At 47.2% G+C, this 20177-nt stretch overlaps 1 protein-coding gene across 1 annotated transcript in view; it reads left to right on the forward strand.

Moving 5' to 3' along the window:
* The window catches only part of SHCBP1L (SHC binding and spindle associated 1 like), a 386593-nt gene that overhangs the window by 164617 nt on the left and 201799 nt on the right, over positions 1–20177 (forward strand). The window contains 1 exon segment of the mRNA XM_030208001.1: positions 12148–12253. Within this exon segment, the coding sequence (XP_030063861.1) occupies positions 12148–12253 (106 nt within the window).

Genomic DNA, 20177 nt, shown 5'->3' on the forward strand with positions numbered 1-20177 from the left:
TGTCTGAGGAGGTGTACCCTGATATGGCAGGTGCTCAACCAGGCAGGGTTGAGCATAGGGGGGAAGGTATGTGAGGGTGTGTACAGAATACTGCCCCTCACCCTTAAGAAAAGTCCCTCAGATAGCCTGACCCACATTAAAACCCATGGAGTCAGAACTTGGAAATATAAAAGGCAGAGTGGGTTTAAGGAGGGCAGTGTAGGATAAACTGAAGCCCCAACATATGCCTTTAAAACCTATGTGTAGCTACTGTGACCTGGCTGAGGTAAGCTGAAACTTGGAAGCCGAGAGAGAGAGCTTCATTTTAATATATCTCATTTTGGTTCACTGAGATTTGGTATTCGCACCTTCTGATGGTTAGAATGTTGTTCTTATTGTTTGTGGCTTTTCAGCATTCTCAGGTAATTTTTTTGCTTAGTGGTTTATTACTCTTCATTTTCAGTTATTCATAGCCATCCATCTGCAGCGTTCCATATTTGTTGAAGCTGCTTATTTATCAGTGCAAATTTTTTAAAGATTGTTTAGTGCTATTTTTTTTTTTAATGTTTTTGGCAAGAGAATTTGTGTTAGGGACACTTAAGTTTTTAAACATGACTCTCACTCAGTTTCAGTTTTTGGTATTAATCAGTTAAGCATACCGTTACTTTGATGTTTTATCCTTGTAGTTATTTTTGCTAGTTTTTTTGTCAGATATACCATTTTATTAAATACTTATTTTACGTTATGACGTCATTCTCTGTTTTACTTTCTTTTTATCTGTGATAGCATTGTCCATTGTAATTGCCAGTCAATATAGAGGTTTCTTCTATTACCCTATGTCTGTGGACATATAATAGTTTTATGGAGTTATTTTATGTTTGTGTCAGTTGAGTCAGGTTATTCTCATTTACTTATTTATTTACCTGATAGTATGTTTTTATTCTTTTAGTGACTTCCTTGAGTTTGTTTGGTAAAATACAGGTACTTCATAATACGTATGTGTGAAGAAATAGTGGGCCCTTTTTACCAAGCTGCAGCAAAAGGGGGCCGGTGCTGACGTCAGCGAGTGTTTTATATGCACGCCGAGGCCCCCTTTTACTGCAGCTGGTAAAAGGGAAATCTCATCTCCCGACAAGAAACTGCTGCGCAGCCATTTCGGGGGGGGAGGGGGGCCTTACCGCCGCCCATTTAGGTGGCAGTAAGGGCTCCTATGTTAACCCAGCAGTAACTGGGCAGTGTGTGGCACTTCCCGATTACTGCTGAGTACACTGTGGCGCTACAAAAATACATTTTTGTAGCACTGGAAATGGTGCACTAGGGGTGGGAATTACTGCTGGACTGCTGTGGTAGCCCGGTGGTACTTCCTGTGCAGCGAGTGGTAAGCCCATGTTGAATTTACCACCACTTAGTAAAAAGGAGCCCAGTGTGATTTAAGCCTGTAAAATGTATTGGATTTTTTTCCTGCCTAAGTTAATTCTGAATAGTATTTCTCTAGTTTGGCCAGCAGATGGTGCATGTTTATGCTTAAAGCTGTTACAGAGGACTGACTTCTCTTTCTTTTAGTTGGCACACAGGAAGTGCCTGTAGTGATGTAACCTGTTTTTATTTTAAACGTGACTGTTCTGGGCTCTGATTTGCCTGGAGTTTCAAATTACCCAGCAGATGCTTCGTGTTGCTTCCGTTTTGGCCTGGGAGAAGAGAGAGTGATCTCTTTGCTGAAGCTCTGTGAGCAGATACAGTGGGGGAAATAAGTATTTGATCCCTTGCTGATTTTGTAAGTTTGCCCACTGACAAAGACATGAGCAGCCCATAATTGAAGGGTAGGTTATTGGTAACAGTGAGAGATAGCACATCACAAATTAAATCCGGAAAATCACATTGTGGAAAGTATATGAATTTATTTGCATTCTGCAGAGGGAAATAAGTATTTAATCCCTCTGGCAAACAAGACCTAATACTTGGTGGCAAAACCCTTGTTGGCAAGCTCAGCGGTCAGACGTCTTCTGTAGTTGATGATGAGGTTTGCACACATGTCAGGAGGAATTTTGGTCCACTCCTCTTTGCAGATCATCTCTAAATCATTAAGAGTTCTGGGCTGTCGCTTGGCAACTCGCAGCTTCAGCTCCCTCCATAAGTTTTCAATGGGATTAAGGTCTGGTGACTGGCTAGGCCACTCCATGACCCTAATGTGCTTCTTCCTGAGCCACTCCTTTGTTGCCTTGGCTGTATGTTTTGGGTCATTGTCGTGCTGGAAGACCCAGCCACGACCCATTTTTAAGGCCCTGGCGGAGGGAAGGAGGTTGTCACTCAGAATTGTACGGTACATGGCCCCATCCATTCTCCCATTGATGCGGTGAAGTAGTCCTGTGCCCTTAGCAGAGAAACACCCCCAAAACATAACATTTCCACCTCCATGCTTGACAGTGGGGACGGTGTTCTTTGGGTCATAGGCAGCATTTCTCTTCCTCCAAACACGGCGAGTTGAGTTCATGCCAAAGAGCTCAATTTTTGTCTCATCTGACCACAGCACCTTCTCCCAATCACTCTCGGCATCATCCAGGTGTTCACTGGCAAACTTCAGACGGGCCGTCACATGTGCCTTCCGGAGCAGGGGGACCTTGCGGGCACTGCAGGATTGCAATCCGTTATGTCGTAATGTGTTACCAATGGTTTTCGTGGTGACAGTGGTCCCAGCTGCCTTGAGATCATTGACAAGTTCCCCCCTTGTAGTTGTAGGCTGATTTCTAACCTTCCTCATGATCAAGGATACCCCACGAGGTGAGATTTTGCGTGGAGCCCCAGATCTTTGTCGATTGACAGTCATTTTGTACTTCTTCCATTTTCTTACTATGGCACCAACAGTTGTCTCCTTCTCGCCCAGCGTCTTACTGATGGTTTTGTAGCCCATTCCAGTCTTGTGCAGGTGTATGATCTTGTCCCTGACATCCTTAGACAGCTCCTTGCTCTTGGCCATTTTGTAGAGGTTAGAGTCTGACTGATTCACTGAGTCTGTGGACAGGTGTCTTTCATACAGGTGACCATTGCCGACAGCTGTCTGTCATGCAGGTAACGAGTTGATTTGGAGCATCTACCTGGTCTGTAGGGGCCAGATCTCTTACTGGTTGGTGGGGGATCAAATACTTATTTCCCTCTGCAGAATGCAAATAAATTCATATACTTTCCACAATGTGATTTTCCGGATTTAATTTGTGATGTGCTATCTCTCACTGTTACCAATAACCTACCCTTCAATTATGGGCTGCTCATGTCTTTGTCAGTGGGCAAACTTACAAAATCAGCAAGGGATCAAATACTTATTTCCCCCACTGTATATGCTCTGATCTCCCCAGGTACTTTCTAGGAAGTATGCAAATGTTTAGTTAGTTTTCTAATTGATCCATTTTTCAGTTACTGTTTGCTATTTGCACACTTTTTCCCCCACTCTTCCAAGTTCTGAGAATAAACACATTTATTTGTTTGTTCATTCTGCCTGTCTGGACTGATAAGGAATCCTGGTGGTTTGTTTGTTAGGTCTGTGAGTGCTTTCTGGGAACTGTGGGACCACTGGGAGTGTGGCTTCAAAAACCTAGAAATCAGTGGATATATTTTGAGAGCAGGAGACTTGCCCAGAGGCAGTTGTAACCCAGTCTGTGGGAGGAAGGTGCTAGTGTAGAGCACAAGCGGCAGGTGGACCTGAGCTCTGCTGGGGATAGACCCTCCTAAGTGGCCACGGGGTAACCCCATGCAGGTGGCTAGGTGTTTCGTAACAGACCTCTGGTTTCCTTTTTTGGTGGCAGCGTGGTGGGATTGTCAGGCTCAGTGTGTGACGTGAGGGTCACCATCCACTGAGTGGTTCAGAGTCTTTTTTTTATCTGTTTCCTCCAGACACAGAACACATTGACAAGTGCAGCAGTAACAGGATCCCTTTCCTGTTCAGTTCTTTTTTTGGTAGTGTTAGGAGATTAGCAGTGTGCTGATGGCGACTGGCAGTAGCCAGAAGATACTGGAGATGCCTGATCTAACACAGGAGCAACCGGCTGGCCTCAGCAAGGAGGAGGAGCTGCAGGACATGTCTGCGCAGAGCTCTCCTGAGGAGAGACCAGACTCCTTGTGGACAACGGCCCGTGTTGGCAGGGCCAGATGCCGTGCCGTCTGAAATTCTGCATATCTACATGATAGAGCAACAGTACCAAAAGTTGTTGGGGGCGTGTCAGAGGCATGGTGAAGGCGGGACTGGGGCGTGTTTATTGGCCGAGGAGAGATGGGTGTCCTTTGCCGATAATCGAAAAAAAGAAAGGCATTTTTAGCGCGAATTTGGGTCACTTTTTTTGGGCTCTTTTTTTTCACGAACAAGTCCCAAAAAAGTGCCCTAAATGACCAGATGACCACCGGAGGAAATCGGGGATGACCACCCCTGACTCCCCTAGTGGTCACTAATCCCCTCCCATCCAAAAAAACAACTTTAAAAACTTTTTTTTCCAGCCTGTATGCCAGCCTCAAATGTCATACCCAGCTCCCTGACAGCAGTGTGCAAGTCCCTGGAGCAGTTGTTAGTGGGTGCAGTGGACTTCAGCCAGGTGGACCCAGGCCCATCCCCCCCCCCCCCCCCCCACCTGTTACACTTGTGGTGGTAAATGGGAGCCCTCCAAACTCCTCCCCCCCCCCCAAAACCCACTGTACCCACATGTAGGTGCCCCCCTTCAGCCATAAGTGCTATGGTAATGGTGTAGAGTTGTGGACAGTGGGTTTTGGGGGGGATTTGGGGGGCTCAGCACCCAAGGGAAGGGAGCTATGGACTTAAGAGGTAGTTACCTTTTTTTTTATAAATTGTTACAGGTGCCCCCTAAGGTGCCCGGTTGGTGTCCTGGCATGTGATGGGGACCAGTGCACTACGAATCCTGGCCCCTGCCACGACCCAATGCCTTGGATTTGTTCATTTTTGAGCTGGACGCCTTCGGTTTCCATTATCGCTGAAAAACGATACCGCCCAGCTCAAATCTGCACAAATCCGATGCATTTGGCTGGCACAAACCGTATTATCGGAAAAAAGATGGGCCCCCATTTTTTTTCAAAAATACGGTTTGTCCCGCCCCTTCATGTACCCGTTCTCGGAGATAGACGCCCATTGAGATGGGCGCTCGCATTCAGTTATGCCCCTCTATGTGTCTAGTTTGAGAAACAACTCTGTAAGGGTTCATCTCAGTGCAATTAGTGCTTATCATCGTATGGAGGATATGCCTATCTCTGTACAGCCTCTAGTTGTTCCCTTCATAAGTACATAAGTAATGCCATACTGGGAAAAGACCAAGGGTCCATCGAGCCCAGCATCCTGTCCACGACAGCGGCCAATCCAGGCCAAGGGCACCTGGCAAGCTTCGTACCAGGTTTGTTATTGACAAAGCCCCCTATCAAACCTCCTACTGTGTCATGGGATCTCAGTGTTGTTCTCACCCAGCTGATGAAAGCTCCTTTTGTGCCGCATGTTTCCTGTCATCTGAAGTATTTGACCTAGAAAGTTGTATTTCTAGTGGCAGTCACTTCAGCTCGCAGGGTCAGTGAAGTTCAGGCCTTAGTAGCTGATCCATGTTGCACTAAATTTCACCACACTTGAAAAGTTCTTCACACAAATCCTAAGTTCCTTCCTAAGGTAATGTCGGAGTTCCATCTTAATCAGTCAACTGTTCTACCAACATTTTTCCCAAAACCACATGTCCATCCTGGAGAGAGTGTATTGCATAATTTGGATTGCAAGCGAGTCTTAGCCTTCTCTCTGGAACAGTCTAACGCCCATAAATGATTTGATGGGTTTCCTTTGTTTCTTATTGAAATACGATACAAAACTTATAGTGGCAACTCCAAGAAACCATGAATTGTGGAACGCTGAAAAAAATGCTTTTGTTCCTGTACTGAGCAAAAACAAAATCTCTCTCTCTAAAAAAAAACAAACCACATTCTTAAAAGTTGACATGTTCGCATCACTAAAATGTGTTAAAATTTATAGTCCATACTATTCATTGCACTAGGCAGATCACAATTCACATACATAAAAAATAAAACAGTACAAATACAGAATAGAAAAAAATGGGCACCATTGCTACAAAATAGTACAATACAGATTCCTCTCCAGGCTGTATTGCATGCTTCAAAAGCCTCTGTGGATAAAGATCAGGACAATGAAAAAACTTGCAGAAACAGCCAAGCTTTTAGGTGTGTTCTAGGCTGGATTTTCGTCACCTGTTTCAGGAATGTATTTCACTCTGTTGGACCTACTACTGAAAAGGTGCGGGTGCATGTGTCAATCAGACAAGACTGCCCAAGTGAAGGAATGTGTAGTTGACAAGACCCCTCCAACCTCAATAAATCCATTGGTTTGTAAATTTTAAAGATTATATTCAAATAGGGGACATCACTACTCAATTCCTTAAATTTGCTCCTCCAGACCAAGTGCAGCATAATCAGATGAGTGATATTTTCAGAATATGACACTTCTGGTAACAATCAAGCTGCTATACTTTGGGTTGTCTGTAATGGTTGTAATGATGTCTTAGGGAGTCCTAACTATAAAGAATTACAGTACTATAACTTAGAGAGGACAAATGCTTGCAGAAAATTTTTAAGTCATCAGCAAAAATAAAATTGTGAAGTCTACATAACAAGTGCAACTTGTAAAAGGCAGCATGGATGACCTATTTTATGTGGGCTTTTATGGATAAAAAAGGGTCAGTAAGACTGCCATGGTAACAAACTTGTTGGGATGTGACAAAATGTCATAGGCCTCTAATCTGGGCAAGCTGTTACATTAGGATTATCTGGCATGATCAATCTGTTTTATTTAAGCTAATAACTAGACATTTTGGTGGACGTCCATTTCTCTATCTCATTCAAATATCTTTCACTTTTAATAAAGCGTTATCTAAGCTGATTGTAACTGGTAAGAAAGACTGGATGTCACCAGCGTATATTCTGTAGTGTACATTGTATATTGTAATTTGCCAGAAATCGATATATGGATGTAAGGTACAGATTGAACAGAACTGCAGATAGGGCTGAGTTCTGGGGACCCTCTGTGGTCAAAGGATACTCCTCCAATCAACTGCCTTGTAGAAAGACCTGTTGATATTTGAAAGAAAAGATGAGAACCAAGCTAATACCTTTTCTGCCATCCCCATTACTTCTAGAGTCAACAATTTTTATTGATGATAAATCCAATTACATATAGCCAATAGTGTGAGCAATATAAACATACAAACAGCTTAACTAGTACAACAATATCTCACTACTAACTGATGTCATCAAAACTTTTCTTAAACAGAACTTAAACCATCTCCTCCGTTCCCCCCCCCCCTACTTTTTTGTTCCCCCCTCCACCTCCCCCCTTTTTTGCTCTCCGAACAATCCCCATTACTTCTAAATGAGCCAACCCTTCAGTGATCTAAGGTGTTAAATGCAGCAGAAAACGATCAGGACCAGAAAAATATTCTGGCCATGATCAAAACCTCGGATTATGACATCAAAGCTAGAATGTAAGGAAGATTCTATACTGTGAAAGTATCTAAATCCAAACTGATAAAATTCTAACAGGTTATTGTTATTAATAAAATCTGCTGTTGGAATTAATGCATCCTTCTCCAGCACTTCAGCCAGAAAGAGTAAAGAGGAGATTGGTCTGTACTTTGACAAATCCATGGGATCTAGTGATACTTTTTCCAGCAGTGGTTGTACACTGGAATCTTTCAGGGGCTGTGACCTCAAAAAGGATGTATTAATGTGTTGCTGATATCGAGCATATTTCTTGATTCATCACTTTTAAGACTGACGGAGAATAAGGATCAAGAGGGGAAGGTGCTAAACTTAAAGATCCAGTTAAGAGGCTACATCACTTGGCTGTCACTTTCTCAAATCGCTCCCAGGTCTTAATCGACCTCAGTTAATGGAACACCAGTAGGTAGTGGATCTTTGAAAAGATCAGTAATCATGACAGTCTTAGCATGAAAAAACTTAACAAAATCCTCACATTGAAGAGAGTCTGGAGTCTTAGGGCCCTTTCACTTCTCTGTTAAAAAATTGACTGTAGCAATCAGCTCTTGTGATTGATTCAGAGCTGATTGTATTTTCTCTTGATAAAATTAGCTCTACAGTAAACAACGTTTTTTCTATAGGTCTCAAAATAAAGTATGTTTTTTGTAGCTCTGTAGCAACAAAAACAGAAGAAGGTATTCCCCTAATGCAAAATGTCCAAGTAAAGAGAAAAAGATAGGGGAGGACCAATCCAAAACCAAAACCTGGTGAGGTAAAAAATAGAAAAGTTTATTGAAGAAATAAGAAAGACTCGATGCAGATCTGTGTTTCAGTGCACAAGTGCCTGCCTCAGGAGTCAGCGATATCTGTGTGGTTGATCTCACCTGAGGCAGGCGCTTCTGTGCCAAAACGCAGATCTGTGTCAAGTCTTATCTTTTCAATAAACTTTTCTATGTATACCTCACCAGATGTTGGTTTTGGATTGGTCTTCCCCTATCTTTTGTAGCATGTTAGTATCTGATTATTTTATTTTTTAATTGGGTCGTTCCTGGTCTCTTTTTTTTTTTCCACTTGTTGGCCTTCTATGACCCTTTCTGGGTCTCTTTTTCATTTTCTCTTTTTTTTTCTCTCCGTCTTCTTCCCTACCTCCTCATCACTTTCTGATTTTTTTTCTCTTTCATCTTTTTTCTCCATTTCTCTTTTTAGCTTCTAGATATTATCTCTCTTTTTTGTTTACTCTAAATACCTACTTCCATCTCTCACTCTCATCTTCCCATCACTCCATTCCCCTCTATTCTTTTCAAAGTCTCCTATTCTCTCCCCGTTTACCACTCTTGAATCTTTCATTTTCAACTTCTGTACTTCCCAGTCTTTAGCCCCCATCAGTCTTAGCTCCTTCCTCATTGTTCATGTTCTCCCCTGCCTCCAGACACTGTCTTCTGCTTCTTATCTCCTACAGGGCCTCCAATCCCCCTTTCCATTCTCCTTTTCCCTTCAAAGACTTGTCCCCCTCCTCCAGTGCCCCTGTCCTTTTCCACTGATTCACAACCCTTTTCTGCCTTTCATCACCATATCTAACACTCTCTGCTCTTACCCTTCACACTGAATCACTTAGGACCCGATGATCAAAAGTAATCATGGGCGCTAGAGGCCATTACCGCCATACTAGTGCCCACATTTACCAGCGCAGAATGATCAGAGGGGTCTAGCATGCCAAACGAGTGTGCCAAGCCTTGGCACAGATAGCAGATCTGAGCTCATGGTTTTCAGTATTACCTTTATGCTGATGACTCCCAGATCTACATCTCCACATCAGAAATTTCAGCAGGAATCCAGGACCAAGTATCAAGCTGCCTGACTGACATTGCTGCCTGGATTTCTCACCACCATCTTAAGTAGAGGAGTGTGGTAGCCGTGTTAGTCCACTCTTAAGGTTATCAATAGAAATCAAACAAAATAAAACATGGAAAAGAAAATAAGATACCTTTTTTATTGGACATAACTTAATACATTTCTTGATTAACTTTCGAAGGTTGCCCTTCGTCAGATCAGAAATAAGCAAATGTGCTAGCTGACAGTGTATATAAGTGAAAACATTCAAGCATTACTATGACAGTCTGACAGGGTGGGAGGATGGGGGTGGGTAGGAGGTATGCATGGGGACATCAAAGCATATCATTGATATTTTAACAGGATGGGTGTGGATAGGTGAGGGGGTGGGGTGATCAACAGAGACATACAGCTTTATGGTTTATAATGGGCTAGGAACCCCGGATCCTTGTTAAGTCCTTTCTGTTGGGTGTTAAAATATTCAATCATTCTGACTTCAAAGGTCTTACGTTCTTGTATGGTTTTAAAGTTACCTTTCAGGATTCTCACTGTGAAGTCACTGGTACAGTGTTCTGGTCCTGTAAAATGCTGACCAACAGGTGTGGGAACCCTACTGGCACCAGTATTGTTCATGTGATGTCTATGTAAATTGAATCTTGTCTTAAGCATCTGGCCTGTTTCTCCAATATAGCATCCTTCGTTACATTTTTTACACTGAATGATATATACCACATTGGAAGATGAGCAAGTGAAAGATCCCTTTATGTTGAATATCTTTCCTTTGTGGATGACTTTCCTTTGTGGATGACCCAAATTGACCCTCCCACCAAAAAACCCCCACTTTAAAACCTTTTTTTTTCCAGCCTCTATGCCAGCCTCAAATGCCGTATCCACCTCCATGACAGCAGAATGTGTTCTATCCTGTGACAGCCTTTCCCTGGTTCTGATGTGGCTCTCGGGTGAATGTGACACCTTTTCTGTTATGCGCACTACAGAGTCACATCAGCAATGCATTGTGGTGGGTGTAGGGTAGTGGGCTCCGTGATTCCAGTAGCTTGTGTTAAATGCTCACGATGTTGGTAGTTGGTAGGCTCTACTCCCATGGTGCTTTTCCCCCTGCTTACTGGGTCAGAGTGTGCCCTGTTTTGTTTCCGGTAGTCCGTGAGGTAGTGGCCATTTTTGTAACACAGTTTTAGATCCCTTTCATGTGTTAGCCACGTTACAGAACTTAGTTCTTTCCTTGAGTGTTGCTGAAAGAGGGCATTGTACGGCATTCTGCTGCATTCTGCCAGCTCAGACCTACTGCTAATCTCAGTACCAGGAAGACTCTTTGCCTGTAGGGCACAACCTCTGATCTGCAGTTAACTGTGAGTAAACGTGCTTATTCCAATAAAGGACGTTTTCGGAGTTTGGTGTGCCAAGGTTCTACAGCAGCAACAAGTCCTAGAGGCCTGGAGCACTTTTAGTGGGTACCGCATTGCACTTCAGCCAGGCGGACCCAGGCCCATCCCCCCTACCTGTAACACTTGTGCTGGTAAATGGGAGGCCTCCAAAACCCACTGTACCCACATGTAGGTGCCCCATTCACCCCTAAGAGCTATGGTAGTGTTGTACATTTGTGGGTTTTGGGGGAGGGGGGTTGGGTGCTCAGCACCCGTGGTAAGGGAGCTATGCATGTGGGAACGTTTTCTGAAGTCCACCGCACTGGACGATTCTGAGCTGGGCGTTTTTATTTTCCATTATCGCTAAAAAAGAAACAAACGCCCAGCTCACAAACGACTAAATCCATGGCATTTTGATCCGTACAAACCGTATTTTCGAACGAAAGATGTACGCCCATTTTTTTTGAAAATACGGTCTGTCCCACCCCTTCACATACCCGTTCTCGGACATAGACGCCCATGGAGATGGGCGTTCGCGTTCGATTATGCCCCTCTATGCATGTCTAATAGTAAACAAAATAAAATAAACACCTTCACAAATAGAAGCAATCCAGAAAAGATTTTTAAAAAGTGGAATCCACAAAAGAGAATAGGAACCAGAAGTCCTTTATTTCCAGTCTCAATAATATGAACCAACACAGCTGTGTTTCAGCATCAAGATATGCCTGCATCAGGGGTCACAAAAATGTCTTCAAAACTGATGTCACAAAATTCTGGTTCAAAACCCTTAGTGCTCCTATAGGGTATCTCAGAAATTTACTTAAGCTTATGGCTTCCAAAAAGGCAGTGATACACAATCCTCTTCTGTGTTCTCACTCACTCACTCTGTCTGCAGCCATTACTACAGACTTACAGCTAATCTGTTATCAAGGTTTAGATGGACAGTATCAGTTAACTGTCTCAGTGTACAAAACCTAGACAGGCAATCACTCAAATACAAATTATCATCTAAGAAATCTAAAAATTGATTATACACTGCTCACTCAGTTTTTCTGGAAGATTAGATATAGATCTGAAGTTTCTCTATTATACCTACAATAGAGGACTTTTTTTTTATTTTAAAGCAGGCTTAAATTTGAGAAACTATCTGGTTAAGACAAAAATTCATGAAACGTATGGGGGTTGAGTAATAAAGAATGCAATTTAGTATAATATGAACATATTTTGAATGCATTTTGGAATGTGTAGTATTTAGCACTTTGAATATTTTGATTACAGTACATTCCTGGCATCTCTCTCATGTGTGAGGGCATTGTTCAGTATCTGTTAATATCTTTAACAGATGAAGTATAAAGCGTAGAATACATATATACACATACAGTGAAAGATTTATGTAAAACTAATTATGTTGGTTGGTTTTTTAAAATTTAAATCACAGAGCATATGGGCCTTTCTTTCCAAGAATACTGAGACGCAAGAAGGGAGAAAGAGAGTTTGGGAAAGTTGTAACTCATATTGTAGCAAAAATGATGACACCAGATATGGTAAGACAGAGGTATACTTTTTTTTCCCAAATATATTTTATTGAGTTTGTTCATGATACAAAAAGAACAATAAACAATTGAGAAACATGTTATTACAAAAGGATAAAAAAAACTATAAAAAATTAACATGAAGAAATAACGTGTCAGTAAAGGAATTAATCAGTTAAGTTACTTGAAAGATATTCATCAAACTTTTGCCATTTTCAATTGTGTTTGATGCTTTCATTTTTCCTGTATAATCAATAACCAATGCTACTACATGTAAATGGATAAATTAGAATTATTATTTCCAGTGATTGATCACTAATTTTAGTGCAAATGAAATCATAAAATTAAATAGTGATTTATCTTCATCCGTAAAAGGATGACTTATAGAAACTTTTTTTCAAATTATATTTTTAATAGATACAGATTCCTTAAATTTTTTTTTAATTTTTTATCCGAGGACAAGCAGGCTGCTTGTTCTCACTGATAGGTGACGTCCACGGCACCCCCTCCAATCGGAATCTTCACTAGCAAAGACGTTTGCTAGCACTCGCGCGCCGATGCGCACTGTGCATGCGCGGTCGTCTTCCTGCCCGAACCGGCTCGTGTTCGTCAGTCTTCTTTTGTCCGCGCTCGGGACGGTCGTGTTTTGCCGCAGTTTCGTGCCCCTCATAGGACCCTCGCGCGTCTTTCGTGTTTTCAAAAAAAAAAAAAAAGAGTGAGAACCTTTTTCCCGTATTTCTAGCTTTTTCCCAGCGTAAGTTTTCTTTCGCTTTCGGGAGCGGCCTTGTTGGCCGCCAGCATGGGTTTTTTCCCCCTTTTTGTCTCGGTGCCTCTTGTCATCATCGCGAATTTTGATTTTGCCGGCGCGAGTTTTCCGCCCATGACATCGAAGCCTTCCAGCGGCTTCAAGAAGTGCACCCAGTGCGCCCGGATAATCTCGCTCACTGATAGACACGCCTCGTGTCTTCAGTGTCTTGGGGTTGGGCACCGCCCGCAGGCCTGTAATCTTTGTGCTCTTTTGCAAAAGAGGACTCAGGTAGCAAGATTAGCCCAGTGGAACGCTCTGTTCTCCAGCGCTTCGACGGCATCGGCATCTAGAGATTCGTTGAGTGCATCGGCGTCGGCAGCACCGAAGTCTTCGGAGATCGCATCGACGTCGACTGCATCGAGGCGTCTTCCTCCTGCATCGTCGGTACCGAGGCTTCGGAAGAGTGCGTCGGCGTCGGAGGTACCGGGACCCCCTCTGGTGCTGATGTCGTCGGACGGTGGTGCTTCGTCTGGAGTGCAGGTGAGGGCTGTCCATTCCCCTGCTGGTGGCGGTGAGCCTTCGGGTAGGTCTCCTCCTGCCCTGAGGGCTCCTGTGGTACAGCCCCCCCCCCCCCCGGGATCGACCATCTTCGGCCCCAGCCCCGAGGAAGCGACGACTGGATTCAACATCCTCCTCATAGGTACCGGGGAGCTCCGGTGACTTGCTTCGCTCGAAGAAGTCGAAGAAGCATCGTCACTGGTCACCTTCCCGACTTGGTACCGGGAGCTCTGGGTCGCCGAGGGAGTCGGCACCCAGCAGGCATCGGCACCGGGAGGACCGCTCACCCTCCATTCAGGAGGTGTCGGTGCGCTCTACCTCGGACAGTCCGGTACCGCCTCCATGCCCGGAACAGATTTTGACCTCGACACCTGCACCGGCTTCTCAGTCTTTCTCCACAGCCGCTCTGCACGAGAGTCTCCGGGCCGTTCTTCCTGGCATTCTGGAAGAGCTGTTGCGCCCTTCTCCTCCGGTACTGGGGGTGCTTGTGCCACCGGTGCCATTGAGTGAGGCTACAGCTGGCCCTTTGCCTGGGGTGAGGTCCCCGGTACCGGTGCCACTTGCGGTACCGGTTTCGGCTGCCTCCCAGGTGGACTCCCCGACGACGTCGGGGGAGGGAGCTTTGCCGCTGCTAGCAAGGGAGTCCACCTCTCGACACTCCCACCGTGGCCGTGGTTCCACGAAGTCGAGACGGACACAGCTTCAGACACTGGTCCGTGAACTTGTGTCTGATACCGATGATGAGGCCTCGTGGGAGGCAGAGGAGGACATCAGATATTTCTCTGACGAGGAGTCTGATGGCCTTCCTTCTGACCCCACACCCTTCCCTGAAAGACAGCTTTCTCCTCCCGGGAGTCTGTCTTTCTCGGCCTTTGTCCGGGAGATGTCTACGGCCATCCCCTTCCTGGTGGTTGTGGAGGATGAGCCAAGGGCTGAAATGTTTGAGCTCTTGGACTATCCTTCTCCACCTAAGGAAGCGTCCACAGTACCCATGCATCGTGTCCTGAAAAAGACATTGCTGGCGAACTGGACCAAGCCACTAACTAATCCCCACATTCCCAAAAAGATAGAATCCCAATATCGGATCCATGGGGACCCAGAGCTGATGCCTCACGACTCTGGTGTGGTGGATCTGGCCCCGAAGAAGGCAAAGAGTTCTAGGGACCATGCTTCGGCGCCCCCGGGCAAAGACCCCAGAACCTTAGACTCCTTTGGGAGGAAGGCCTACCATTCTTCCATGCTCGTGGCCAAGATTCAATCTTACCAGCTCTACACGAGCATCCATATGCGGAACAATGTGCGGAAGCTGGCAGACTAGCGCACGTGGCTCCCGGCTCCAGAGACGATTCGACGCCGAGGAAGCGGCAGCGCCGGGAGGAGCGGTCCCCCTCTGCGGTAGAGGTATCGTTACGTCAGGGCGCCAGCACCTTGATGCCGTCTCCTGGACCCGAACACCTTCCGGCACCGACACCTCTACCGGCCCCCTCGCCTTTCCCGACAGCGGGCCTGGACGAGTGCCTCCGAGCCATCCTTCCGGGGATCCTGGAAGGGCTGATGCGCCACACTGTGCCGGCGCCGGGGGTGCTTACGCCGTTGATGGAGGCGCAGGCGTGCTCTAGTCCGGTGCCGAGGCCTTCGACGCCGATGCCGCTTGCGGCGCCGGTCTCGACCGCTACGCAGGTGGAGTCCCCGTCGATGGAGGGAGCTTCATCCCCTCCGGCGCGGGAGTCCACCGCTCGACGCCGCCACCGAGGACTCGGTGCCTCGAAGTCGAACCGGGCCCGGTTGAGGTCTGAGCTACAGGAGCTCATGTCCGACACCGAGGAAGAGGCCTCGTGGGGGGAGGAGGAGGACCCCAGATATTTCTCCTCAGAGGTGTCTGTGGGCCTTCCCTCCGACCCCACTCCTTCACCAGAGAGAAAGCTCTCGCCACCTGAGAGCCTCTCCTTTGTCAGGGACATGTCGATTTGCATTCCCTTCCCCGTGGTCTCTGTGTATGAGCCGAGGGCTGAGATGCTCGAGGTCCTCGACTATCCATCACCACCTAGAGAGTCCTCCACGGTACCGCTGCACAATGTCCTCAAAGAGACACTGCTTCGGAACTGGCTGAGACCTTTATCTAATCCCACCATCCCCAAGAAAGCGGAGTCCCAATACAGGATCCACTCAGACCCAGTGTTAATGCGGCCTCAATTGCCTCATGACTCGGCGGTCGTGGACTCTGCTCTCAAGAGGGCACGGAGTTCGAGGGATACCGCCTCGGCGCCCCCGGGGCGGGAGTCTCACACTCTGGACTAGAGTTGCACGGGGACAGAAATCTTACCCATCCCCGCCCGTCCCTGTTGGAATCTTACCCGTCCCCACTGGAATCTTACCCATCCCCACCCATCCCCGCAAAAATTTAAACCATCCCAACCCGTCGCCACCCATCCCCGCAAGAATTTAACCCATCCCCACCCATCCCCGTAAAAATTTAACCCATGCCTACCCATCCCCGTAAGAATTTAATGGTACATAAAAGAAAATTCCAGTCAGCTCCCTCAGTCTCTCTCTGGATTTGAGCCACATCACTGTAGGCAAGGAAGGAACGGAAGTTGGAACTTGGAACACTCTGGTGCGCACATGTAAGATTTGTCTCTGATTCACTGGCAGTGTGTGCTGAGAGGTCGCCACATGCACGCGCCAGTAGGTCAGGTGACATCTGATTCTTGTGCCTGTGTCAGAGCTGAGGTCTGTGCACCAGTCTGAGAGCAAAGAGGATTAATAGTAACATAGTAAGTGACAGCAAATAGACCTGAACGGTCCATCCACTCTGCCCAATAGTCACACTCATGATCAATTCATCATTAAATCAACGAGTGTGATATTATATACTTGATTATGGTCTTTCGTGTTTCTGGAATAAAGACCACAGAAGTCTATCTGGCCCCATCCTTATGTTCCAACTGCTGGAGTTGCCATCGAAGCCCACTCCAGCCTATTCATGTTCTCATTTGTGGGACACAGACCATAAAAGTCTGTCCAGCACTGTCCTCATGTTCCAGCCACTGAAGTTGCTGTCTAAGCCCTTTCCAGCCCATCCTACACCAGATTGCCATGTATGAGACACAGACCATACAAGTCTGCCAGGTATCAGCCCTAGTTCATCACAGCCAGAGTCGCCATCTAAGCGTCACTTGACACATCCACACACATGCAGCCATTTAAGGTTAGCTTTTATATAACTTCCGTTTTCTAATTAGAGATCCTCTGTGTTCATCCCACGCCTTTTTGAATTCCGTCATCATTTGTGACTCTACCACCTCCTTAATGGAAGACTTTCCACATTTATGCTGTTAAAGCAAGGAAGAAGAGGAGGAGGAGGAGACAGCACTCAAAGAAATTGGTATTCGGTAGATGAGAGGCTGGTGCAGGTGCAGCTTACACTTCCACGGGAAGCCTGCAGAACTGCTTCCATCCCCGTGGGAACCCTGCAGGAACTGCCTCCGTCCCCGCGGGAACCCCATAGAACTGCTTCCATCCCCGTGGGAACCCCGCAGGAACTGCCTCCGTCCCCGCGGGAATCCCGCGGGTTCCGCGGGATTCCCGCAAACCCGTCCCCGTGCAGCTCTCTACTCTGGACTCGTTTGGGAGGAAGGCCTACCAATCTTCAATGCTCGTGACCCGCATCCAGTCCTACCAGCTCTACACGAGCATACACATGCGGAATAATGTGAAGCAACTGGCGGACCTGGTCGACAAGCTCCCTCCGGAGCAGTCCAGGCCTTTTCAGGAGGTGGTCAGGCAGCTGAAGGCGTGCAGAAAGTTCCTGTCCAGGGGTATATATGACACCTGTGATGTGGCATCTCGTGCTGCGGCCCAAGGTATAGTGATGTGCAGGCTCTCATGGCTGCGTGCCTCTGACCTGGACAACCGCACCAAGCAGAGGCTGGCCGATGTCCCTTGCCGGGGGGATAATATTTTTGGTGAGAAGGTCGAGCAGTTGGTGGACCAACTTCATCAGCGGGAAACCACTCTCGACAAACTCTCCCACCGGGCGCCTTCAGCATCCACCTCAGCAAGTGGACGTTTTTCCCGGGCCAGGCAGGCTGCGCCCTACGCCTACAACAAGCGTAGGTACACCCAGCCGGCCCGAAGGCCTCCTCAGGCACAGGGACAGTCCCAGCGCGCTCGTTCCCGTCAACAACGTGCGCCTAAGCAGCCCCCGGTGCCTCCACAGCAAAAACCGGGGACGGGTTTTTGACTGGATCCACGGGAACATAGCCGCCATCAAAGTGTCCGTGCCAGATGATCTGCCAGTCGGGGGGAGGTTAAAACGTTTTCACCAAAGGTGGCCTCTAATAACCTCCGACCATTGGGTTCTCCAAATAGTGCGGTGCGGATACGCCCTGAATTTGGCCTCCCCTCCACCAAATTGTCCTCTGGGAGCCCAATCCTTCAGCTCCCAGCACAAGCAGGTACTTGCAGAGGAACTCTCCGCCCTTCTTAGCGCCAATGCGGTCGAGCCCGTACCACCCTGGCAGGAAGGGCAGGGATTCTATTCCAGGTACTTCCTTGTGGAAAAGAAAACGGGGGATGCGCCCCATCCTAGACCTGAGAGGCCTGAACAAATACCTGGTCAAAGAGAAGTTCAGGATGCTTTCCTTGGGCACCCTTCTACCAATGATTCAGAAAAACGATTTGCTATGTTCCCTGGATTTAAAGGACGCATACACTCACATCCCGATACTGCCAGCTCACAGACAGTATCTCAGATTCCGCCTGGGCACATGGCACTTTCAGTATTGTGTGCTGCCCTTTGGGCTCGCCTCTTCCCCACGGGTGTTCACGAAGTGCCTCGTGGTGGTCGCGGCGTATCTGCGCAAGCTGGAAGTGCACGTGTTCCCATATCTCGACGATTGGCTGGTCAAGAACACCTCGGAGGCAGGAGCTCTCCGGTCCATGCAGTGCACTATTCACCTCTTGGAGCTGCTGGGGTTTGTGATAAATTACCCAAAGTCCCATCTCCAGCCAGTCCAAACTCTGGAATTCATAGGAGCTCTGCTAAATTCACAGACGGCTCAGGCCTTTCTTCCTGAAGCGAGGGCCCACAACCTCCTGTCCCTCGCATCCCAGACCAGAGCGTCTCAGCAGGTCACAGCTCGGCAGATGTTGAGACTCCTGGGTCATATGGCCTCTACGGTTCATGTGACTCCCATGGCTCGTCTTCACATGGGATCTGCTCAATGGACCCTAGCTTCCCAGTGGTGCCAAGCCACCGGGAATCTAGAAGATGTCATCCGCCTGTCCCTCAGTTGCCACAATTCGCTGCACTGGTGGACACTTCGGACCAATTTGACCCTGGGACGTCCATTCCAAATTCCGCAGCCCATGAAGGTGCTAACGACGGATGTATCTCGCCTGGGGTGGGGAGCTCATGTCGATGGGCTTCACACCCAGAGACTGTGGTCCCTCCAGGAAAAAGATCTTCAGATCAACCTCCTGTAACTCCGAGCGGTCTGGAATGCACTGAAGGCTTTCAGAGATCGTCTGTCCTGTCAAATTATCCAAATTCGGACAGACAATCAGGTTGCAATGTATTACATCAACAAGCAGGTGGGCACCGGATCTCGCCCCCTGTGTCAGGAAGCCATCGGGATGTGGCGTTGGGCTTGCCAGTTCGGCATGCTTCTCCAAGCCACATACCTGGCAGGTGTAAACAACAGTCTGGCCGACAGACTGAGCAGAGTCATGCAACCGCACGAGTAGTCGCTCCATTCCAGAGTGGTACGCAAGATCTTCCGAGAGTGGGGCACTCCCTCGGTGGACCTTTTCGCCTCTCAGACCAACCACAAGCTGCCTCTGTTCTGTTCCAGACTCCAGGCACACGGCAGACTAGCGTCGGATGCCATTCTCCTCCATTGGGGGACCGGCCTCCTGTATGCTTATCCTCCCATACCTTTGGTGGGGAAGACCTTACTGAAGCTCAAGCAAGACCATGGCACCATGATCCTGATAGCGCACTTTTGGCCCCGTCAGATCTGGTTCCCTCTACTTCTGGAGTTGTCCTCCGAAGAACCGTGGAGATTGGAGTGTTTTCCGACCCTCATTTCGCAGAACGACGGAGCGCTTCTGCACCCCAACCTTCAGTCTCTGACTCTCACGGCCTGGATGTTGAGGGCGTAGACTTTGCTTCGTTGGGTCTGTCTGAGGGGGTCTCCCGTGTCTTGCTTGCCTCTAGGAAGGATTCCACTAAAAAGAGTTACTTTTTCAAGTGGAGGAGGTTTGTCGTTTGATGTGAGAGCAAGGCCCTAGAACCTCGTTCTTGTCCTGCACAGAACCTGCTTGAATACCTTCTGCACTTATCAGAATCTGGTCTCAAGACCAACTCAGTAAGGAATCACCTTAGTGCGATTAGTGCTTACCATCTTCGTGTAGAGGGTAAAGCCATCTCTGGAGAGCCTTTAGTCGTTCGATTCATGAGAGGCTTGCTTTTGTCAAGGCCGCCTGTCAAGCCTCCTGCAGTGTCATGGGATCTCAACGTCGTCCTCACCCAGCTGATGAAACCTCCTTTTGAGCCACTGAATTCTTGCCATCTGAAGTACTTGACCTGGAAGGTCATTTTCTTGGTGGCAGTTACTTCAGCTCGTA

The sequence above is a fragment of the Microcaecilia unicolor genome, chromosome 6 (genome assembly GCF_901765095.1).
Source record: "Microcaecilia unicolor chromosome 6, aMicUni1.1, whole genome shotgun sequence".
Classification (NCBI taxonomy): domain Eukaryota; kingdom Metazoa; phylum Chordata; class Amphibia; order Gymnophiona; family Siphonopidae; genus Microcaecilia; species Microcaecilia unicolor.